General features: G+C 38.7%; 1 protein-coding gene across 1 annotated transcript in view; it reads right to left on the bottom strand.

The window, feature by feature from the left end:
• GALNT9 (polypeptide N-acetylgalactosaminyltransferase 9) overlaps positions 1-9593 on the bottom strand; it is a 203866-nt gene that overhangs the window by 15392 nt on the left and 178881 nt on the right. The window contains exon 8 of the mRNA XM_075217144.1: positions 8415-8552. Coding sequence (XP_075073245.1) covers positions 8415-8552 — 138 coding nt within the window. The remainder of the gene's footprint in view (positions 1-8414; positions 8553-9593) is intronic.

Raw genomic sequence — 9593 nt, 5'->3', positions numbered from 1 at the left:
AGTTTCCTGGCCATGGACCCAAGGACCAGAAGATAAAACCATAAGGACTTTCTGGTCCTTATGAAGATCTCTGTCTTTTTGGTGAGAAACACAACTGACCCTTGGATTACGTTTGATCAAAATCTTTTCAATAAAGATATTCAAATGTGTGTCGAGCAGCCTTCTTATTAATAATCAGGCTCCCCACATTATACGTTTATACATGGCAAGCAGGGCTTCCATCAGGGGGGTACAGGGAGTGCAGCGGTATGGGGCCCTACAGCAAAATGGGGCCCCACCAGCCCTGCACCCAAACAAATTTGTGAAGGAAAGGGGCCTCTGCAGTGTAACAAGGGATGTAGCAGATACCATTTCTAGGCAGCAGTTGCCCCTAAGATCTGAGAGGGGGCATGGGAGAGACCTCAACACGTAATTAAGAATGTGGCAGCATTGTAGGCAGACTACCTCTCCCAAGATGTCGGAGCACCACAGCTGCCACCATATGCTCCAGTCCCAGCCTTCCAGGGGCCTGACTCCCGGACAGAGAGCCACAACAAGGCAGAGACGCTCGCTGCAGCTTCGCTGGTATCATGTACTTAATAACATCACAGTGCTGTCAATAGAGAGGAGCCGAAAGGAGACAGCAAATTAAATGGAACTGCAGATGGGAGGTGACTGTAGAGAATGAGGAGGAATGAGGGGGCCCTGCCTGTTACATTTGTACTTGGCCCTGCAATTTCTGGTGGCAAGTACTACCTTTATAAACTGAAGCCAGTTCTGCCATTATTAGCAGGACCAACACTGCAGAATTTACAAAAACATAAACACAAAAATTTCTTCCTAGTGACAGCAAATTGCTACTCATACAGCTCATCACAATACACTGTAGGGTATAAACTCACCAAACAGCGCATGTTTTTTTCCATCTAGTAAACTGGCCAAGATCAGAAGTGTGGTGAGTAGCAATGAGCAGCAATGTGAGATTTGTGTATAACACTCGGTGTTAAGATGACTCCGCAAACCGAAATAGATTTCTCGCACCCTCAAAAATGTTAGTACCTATGTTCTGGTCTCTGATACTTTTACATGCTGTGACTATTCAAATAATGTTTTAATGTCCTCCTGTACTGTTTGATGGCTTCACCTTTAACAGCCGTAAATGTGCAGTTACTACGTCATGATTTCAATTCAAATTACAATTTTTCCATAAGTAGAAAAGTTTGATTTGGAACCTAAACAAATCTGTAAGTTGCACATTTGCGTACATTGAAATGCACACGGAATTTTTATGATGAATTCCATTTATATCTGTTCACAATCACGTTTGCTCCATATGCAAGATCCATTGTTACATGAGACTTCAGGACGTTTTTTGCGCGATCACTGTCCTACTGCAATCACATGGATTAATGGATAGACAGCTAAAGTGATTTAGGACTCATCATTAACTATAATCATGCTCACACTTGGTGCAATGTTGGGAAACCGGGCTAATATGGCAGCATGCGTAGTTCCTAAACAACTCCAATGTCCGAAAACAGTCCAATCAAAATGGATTGAATAATTGTTGGACATGTTGGTAAATGTGGTCGATTGTCTTTGTCGGTCTGTGTGTGTCATGTCCACACTAACAGGTCCTAGTGACACCGGAAGAGACCTGGCTGCACAGACTTAATGTCGTACGGCCAAATGTCATTAGATTTAACCCCTTACATGTTGCCAAGCATTAGGACCATACTGTGTATGGCCTTCATTACACTCACATTACAGAGATGATGTGCCCAGTGAGGCATTATTTATTGATAATATTCTGTGCAACCCTAATGATTAGTTTATATAACTGCAATGTCTATCTTCAATGTGTACATGGCTATTCTCGGCTCACTAACTTATGTCTCTCCCTTGACCTACTCTTAAACTGATATGGACTGTTTTGTAGTATGCTTCCAATATATTTTCCATTAATACTGCAGTTATTTTATAGATTCCTCAATCCATGCTAGATTCCACTTGAATTTAAAATGTTTATTTTGCTTTACTAAATATAAATAAAATTCACTCAAAAAGTTTCTTCACCCATCTCTATCTGTATTTGGCAGTGATCGGGCTGCAGGATGAGGTGGTGGCTCAGTAGAAGGTAGCACTGGAACAATCACATTCTGACTTCCTCATGAAACATCCTGAATCTCCAGAGGTGGGAGAGAGCCAAGTGAAGTATGCAAGATACTTATTGAAGAGCGCAGTCCTTTGTGCTTCCCCCTTTACCCACTCTTCAGCTGATATACATCATGCTTTACCCTTTTCATGCTAGTATTGAGCCAATACACTATGCACCACTGCAGTGTAGTTATACTGTGCATTATATACAATTAGCTGCAGAGGGCTCTACTTAGCCTATGTTATAAAATTGCTTTGGTGATTCTTTTGGTATTGTCTGCATGAACAAATTTATATTCACACTAATGGGCCAGACATCACTACTTAGCACAGTTACTTTCTTATACACTACTGGTTTGCACAAATGTAGAAGTATTGTTTGTGTAAGTATACCTCTTATATGAACTGGGAATAGCCATACCTTTAGGGATTTGTCTGATCAATACTACTTAGGGATTTTTGGGTAGGCGAAGCTAGTGCTTTACTGCTGTTTCACTAATTGCATTACTGTCGAGCAAAGGGCACCTGGGGTCATGTGCTTTATAATCTTCAGAGACAGCTATAGCAACAGTGACATCTTTAAGTTTTAATAAGGTGTTATATAACATGAAAAATAATTAACTCAAGACAACAAATATAATTGAAATAATGTTATTAAATACTGCAATGTTAAACTATATTTAATTTTACACGGTGGTAAAATTGAAATTTAAATATATTAATTTTTTAATCAATGAAAAAATCAATAATGTTAATAGGATGCATATGATTGAACATGATAAATAGCATGTTGCATCCCACTCAGCCTTATAATTTCAAAAGAGCCCAATGTAATTTAAACATCTTTAGGTGTCAATATGCTCTTAACCACTCTGGTAGCTGGTTGGCTGGATTAATAGATCCAAGACTTTGATAATCACTGACAAGCTTGAAGTCTTGTACAATTACAGTGACTTTGGCAATAGCACTAGGGGACAAGTATCTTTGTTGCTGTCAAGATCCTCGGAGTAGACTGTCAGAGCATGCTGAACATAATTCTCTTCACAGCCTGGGGACAGGCACAGAGAGAGGGTTGATTGTATCATGTAACAAAGTAACATTACATAATGAAGAACTGCAATACTTCAGAAATCTAAGTGGACAGGTCTTCTGTGAGCCTATAGCTACAGTATAACCTCTCTGCTGCTGAGAGTGACTGCGGTGAATCTGACTTAAATCTGACTTAAATCTATTTCATTGTCAGAACTGTAGTACTTAGTCTTACTATACAAAAAGAGAAAGGACTATCGAGCCGTTATATGCTATAGTGTAACAGTAAATTAAAGGTTATAGGTTGCATAGAACAGTCAGGTAAATTTTTGCCAATTTTGCAGTGTTGATGTTTACAATTTAATATTTGATTTTTATTTTTTTTGGCGTCTACTAAACAAAATTCTTTGAAGCCAAAAATGTAATAAAATAAAATTAAAGCTTGTGATATAACATTATTACCTAAGCTGGGTTTGATTGCAAACTTTTTAGGTCTCAACACATTTAGAACAGTCAAACTAGTATAAGTCAGTGTAGGTATCACTCCAACTTAAAGAGAATGTGTCACGATGTAGGTAATAGTTGTTTTATTCGCATTGCTGGCTTCATTCATCTTCCCTGTCTTGCGAGGTAAGAAAGCAGCCATGTAAGAAGACAGCCGACCAGGAGCGAGTAAATGGCAGGACGCAGGTCAGCTTACACACTGATCTCTAAGTTTCCTGGTCTGTGACCTTTTTGTAAACTTACATAATACACTGTCACTATGTAAAACAAGCATTTCTTAAAATCTGACAGGTAGTCCTTAAACACAAACTACAGTCAAAACTTAAAATCTAGTATTATGTGGATATTATTATGTTAAATAGATAATGGATAATTCATTAAATAAGATTTGCCCAAGATAAGTGATTGTGGTTTTGTGTTATTATTGTGACCTCAGAAATAGCTTTTGTATGAGCATTGTGACTCCCTAGAGCATGGCTTTGTAACTGATCATAATGTAGTGCTAGTGGAAGATGGACAAGCTGTATTCACATCACAACTCTGAAGATTATTTACAAAGTGCACACTTGTAAGCACCTTGCTCTGGTACATGTTAACGTAATGGGCTTTCTGGGCTATAGCTCAGGGGCCTCAGGCAGCTGGGGGGCCCTAACAAAGATTTTTACTTAATAATTCCGGCGATTGGGTCGTAGGTCTGTCACTATCATTGTCTCCCATACATTCTCTTTAGGAAGGTGCAGCTAACAGCAAATCTCATGCTGTTAGATGTCCTCCTGTCAGTGCGGGCGTGGTGCGCAGTGCGCTGCTTAGTAAAGAAGTCTCGTGAGACTATCTCACAAAACCTCCTCACTAAGCAGCGCGCTGCCCACTGAGCCTTTACTGACAGCAGGGCAAGAAGAATGAAGAGGTGCAGCCCAGAGTCTGCAGGCTGAAGGGGGGTCATGACTGGGGGCCTCACCGTACTCTTAGCCCAGGGGTCTACAGTGTCTTAAACCGGCTCTGCCTGTATGCACTGGGGAGCAGCCTCTGCAAACGAAAAGTGTCCCTCCTTGTGCTGAGAGGTGGAGAAATCTTTAGGAGGCACACACAGTAGAAAAGTATTACATCAAGCTCCTAACCCCTTTAGCACCATCCCTTTCAATTAAATAAACTTTGCTGATTTGCATATTTTCTCCTGAAATACTGCTTGATTTAAGCCTTATTTATGGGTTACATAAATCACAAGAGTACTGTTTTTATTACGTTCCACTGTTGTGTGTGTGAAGCGTTTTATTGCATAGCTTGGCTTTCACCTAGAATTGTGATTGTCAGACAAGGGCTAGTGGAGATTGGGTCTCGTCCTTGCAGAGAAGCACAGCTGCAGATGAACGCTAACTAATATATTACATTTCACACCAAATTCTCACTAGAGTAAGACAGCTCCCATGGGCAGAGCACTCTTTAGCATAAAAATAAGTAAATGCTTTAAAAAAAATGGGCAGCGTACCCATCTCTCCAAATCCTCATTCAACCCCAGTGCTAGACAGCCTGGGCTAATTCCCATTATAACATTTACAGCATTAGCATTGAATATTCCTGTTATAGTGAAAGCCAGCTGGTCAGCCAGAGGTCCCAGTATAATGTATAGGGGTCCCAAAAACCGCCTGCCAATCACACCAAAAGAGTAAAATGATTGTCATAGGCAAGCTGCCGGTGGTGGGGGAGGGGGGCTGTTTTATGTTATGAAAGAAGTAGGAAGATTTATTTTCCATTCGGACCACGTTGGATAAGGATTTTTTTTCTATATTTTATATTTTAAAAAATGGCGAACCAGGGTTTTGGGGAGTTATTTATTCAATTAAAGTTTATATTAAAATTGCATATGTTTTTTTTTATATTCTATTGGTATAGTGGGCAATGGTCTTAGTCTTACAATCCTGTTAACAAGACCATAACCCCACAACCCAGGGGGGGTCATAAATAGCTTTTCAGCATAGGGCTTTGGGTGGAGGGCACACTCCTTCTTGTGGCTCCCTACCACCCTCCACACACATAGAGATACCAGGTTTGGGATGACCAATCTCTGCCTGGATTTCACTATCACATTGGAAGTTATTTGTGGTCTTGCTGTTATAGCAGAAACCAGTCCAGGTTGTCTAATAATGGTGCGGATTGATGACTTTGTAACGAGGACATGTTGACATTATTTTACTAATTATTCATTCATTCATTCACTTCTCCATCTATCTCCATTTATCTCAATACAATAATCTTGCTCCATAAAATACAATCTCATATTTACAATGCTCAATAAAATGAGGTAAAAGGTGTTTCCCATTAGTACCTAGCTAGGAAAGACCTTCCTACTCCAAACTCACACCTCCGCTCATCTGCACACAATGCAGCCTTGCTCCACAATCCTATGCTACACAAAGGAAATCTAGGTGCAAATCATGATACACAGCAGGTCCAAAGCTGTAATTGTGGTGCAGAGTGGATTGTGGATTGTGACAATATCTCAGCCCTCACATCATCCATTGCAACTTTGCATGAATTACAACCATGTGTTGTCTCACATCAACTAGAGTTTGAAGTTGGAGAGGATGAACCATGGAGCAACAAGTCAGACCTGTTGTTTTAAATGCTGGATTTAACAGTGGCTGATGTGTCAGTTGCTGTTAGATACAGTTTACTATGAATCTATCAGTGCTGGGCCAAGAAAGACTCCCTTAATTAAAGAAAACAATGAAAATAAAAATATAACATTTGCAAAGTAAATATATAACAATAAAAACGAATTCATTTTATGGTAGCTTTCTGGAGGTTCATTCATTGGGCTAACAGAAAGAATCATGGAAAGATATTTGTTTTGCAAATGTACCTGTTTTAACCTATGCTCTTAGTGGCAGAACTAATGCAGGGTGTGCAACTACTATGGGGCCTGTGCAGGAACCATAGAGTGCGCTCACGCACTGAACCACAGAATTGCTCCGTTGAACAGAGCGGAAGAGTTGACTGACATCATCGGAACCTACCCCAAATTTTGATATGGGGCCCACCAATGACGCAATCCTCCTTTGTATGTAAAGCATTTAGAACAAAAATCTATTTTACTATGCTACTAAAATAAAGCCCTATCTCTCCTGTGAAATTTAGTTGGGTACAAAAAGCAATTCTGGTTATGAAAATACAAAAATACCACCAGTTAAGGAGTTAAGTCCATTAATAGCTGTGACGTGCACAGTACAATCATAGACATACATTCTTTTAACTATTCTGATATAAAAAATACACGTAAAAAGAAATATTAGTGTGTAGCAGCATAGATTAACAAAGAATAAGCTGTACAATAACTTCTGAAATAAATGGAAATTAAGCCAACTTCATATCATGAGAATATTTTAATAAGATTCAAAGCTATGAACCCAAAAAAAACTTTTCTTTTCAAATTACATGTAGTAATGTCAAAGATGAAATATAAAATATGACTTGGACAGCATTAAAGGCACCATTCCTTAATATTTGGTTGCACACCCTTTAGTAACAATGACTGCATCCAAATGATTCTTGTAGCCATCTATAAGCTTCTTGCACCTGTCTGCTTGTAGTTTCTCCCATTGCGTTGAAGATCTTGAATGTACCTTTTTCAAATGGGAGATTCAGCTCTTTCCAAAGATTTTCAGTTGGATTGAGATCAGAATTCATTGCTGGCCAGTGTAAAACAGTCCAGAGTACCAGAGGCAGCAAAGCAACTGCACAACATTAAGGATCTCCTTAAAAGCTTCATTTTGTCACCTATACATAAATTTCTGGTCTGCATTGTCAAAGAGCTCTATTTTGGTTTCATCTGTCCACAGAACATTTGCTCAGAAGGATTGTGGTTTGTCTAGGAACTTTTTGGCAAAGATCAGTCATTTCTTTTTAGGTCTTTTTTCAGCAGTGGGGTCCTCCTTAGCCTTTGCCCATAAAGCCCTTCTTGGTTTAAAGTGCAGCATATGGTACGGGTTGAAACCATCACTCCAGATTGTTCCAGGTCAGCTTTCAGCTCTTTGGATGTATTACGTGGTGTTTTTTCCACAGTTCTTACCAACATTTGAAGACTTCTCTCATTCTCCTTACTCCCCCACTTCCAGGGAGGTTCTTCACAGTTCCATGAGTAGAAAACTTCTTAATAACATTGTGCACTGTTAAAATTGGGATGCCGAGGTCTGTGGACATGGTCTTGTACCATTGTTTGGTGATAACAGCACTTCTGATGCTCTCAGGCAGGGCTCGTTTCTTCACAATAGTGACAACGTAACGGAATAAAAAGTGGCCTTTTTACACATTAAAGATATCACTCATTGGTTAATTCAAGTCATGTGAGCACTGACAATTTATCACAGGTGACTAATTTCTAATTTTCCACATTTGAATCTAATCTAGCTCTTTTTTTTCAAATTGATTTAAGTTGTTTAAAAGGGTGCCAATAATTTTGTCATAGCAATCTTTCATTTTTTTTTATAGTTTTTCCTGATATTGCTTTTTAAAATTGTTATTGTTTTATCCTTAGCTGTTCAGTGCTAAATGTAAGTGTCTATAGACAAAGCTGCTGCACTACATTCCTTTTTATTAGGAGATATTGTACATGATGTACTTAAAAATTCAGGGGTGCCAATAATGTTGACCACAACAGTAGTCTTGGCTTAATGTGTCAAGTACTGTACATATACTCTGTTGTTTTACATATACTATAAAAAAATTATCAGAATACAAGAGTTTCTTACCTCTCCATAGGTAATAGTGTTATTGTACACTCTCATTTCTGGGTATACATTCTCCAGATACCACTTAAAATTCCGACACTGCAGTTTGTGCCGGAGAGCCAACCTCTCAGAGACATCTCCAAAATCCACCCCAGGGTTCTGTCAAGAGAATGTAATATGATATATTACCACAGGGAAAGGGTTCTCTCTTTTATAGATCAGTTCCTTGACAGGACTATACCATACCTCCTTATCCAGCACTAACGGGCCTATTTATTAATATGCGTCAACAATGATGCTTTTCTATCGCTGTTTATCCCAGCAATATAATTATTTATTATTGCTCCAATTTATCAATACAATTTTGCAGAGGCAGCTGAGCGACTTAGAGTTTTGCCAGGCTAGTCTTGGGCCATGTGTGCATGCGTGACCTGGCTAGCTGTTTTGCACATGCGTAGTGGAACTGAAATCTCAGACTTGGGGCTAGATTTACTAAGTTGCGGGTTTGAAAAAGTGGAGATGTTGCCTATAGCAACCAATCATATTCTAGCTGTCATTTTGTAGAAGGTACTAAATAAATGAATGAAAGCTAGAATCAGATTGGTTGCCATAGGCAACATCCCCACTTTTTCAAACCTGCAGCTTAGTAAATCTAGCCCTTGGACTTTTAGTTCCACTAAGTGACAAATAGAATGTTTAAAAATAGACAAAATATTTTAAAGAATTGGCAATTGAAAAAAATACTTTATTTAAATAATAAAGCATTTTTTTTTAATTGATTTTCTACTGCTATAACCATCATGAGATGGGCTAGCCCCTTGTTAGGGCAAAATGAAAAAAAAAAGAAGCCCCATCTCTGATGAAGATAGGGCTTTTCTCTGTTTGATAAATAGAACTTAAATGAAATGTAATGTACTGAATTCCATCCCACCCCCTATTGTTAAGTCATTTGTAAATAAACGTGGTATATTCCTTTTATAGCTTAATGTAACAAAGTTACTGCGATTTCTCTGTTGCTCAGAGATTTTACTGCTCTGTAATATTTTACAAGCATTCTATAATTGTAATTATAATTTCACCACTGGGGCATTGTACATATATAAGGTGGATTTTGTTTTTGTACCACAATCTTAAAGAAATATTCCACCTTTACTAATGAATGTAGATATGCAAAACAATATTTAATGCAGAGATAAACAG

The sequence above is a fragment of the Mixophyes fleayi genome, chromosome 1, assembly GCF_038048845.1.
Source record: "Mixophyes fleayi isolate aMixFle1 chromosome 1, aMixFle1.hap1, whole genome shotgun sequence".
In the NCBI taxonomy this organism is placed as follows: domain Eukaryota; kingdom Metazoa; phylum Chordata; class Amphibia; order Anura; family Limnodynastidae; genus Mixophyes; species Mixophyes fleayi.
Note: the sequence above shows the minus strand (reverse complement) of the source record. Positions and strands in the feature narration are given on the sequence as shown.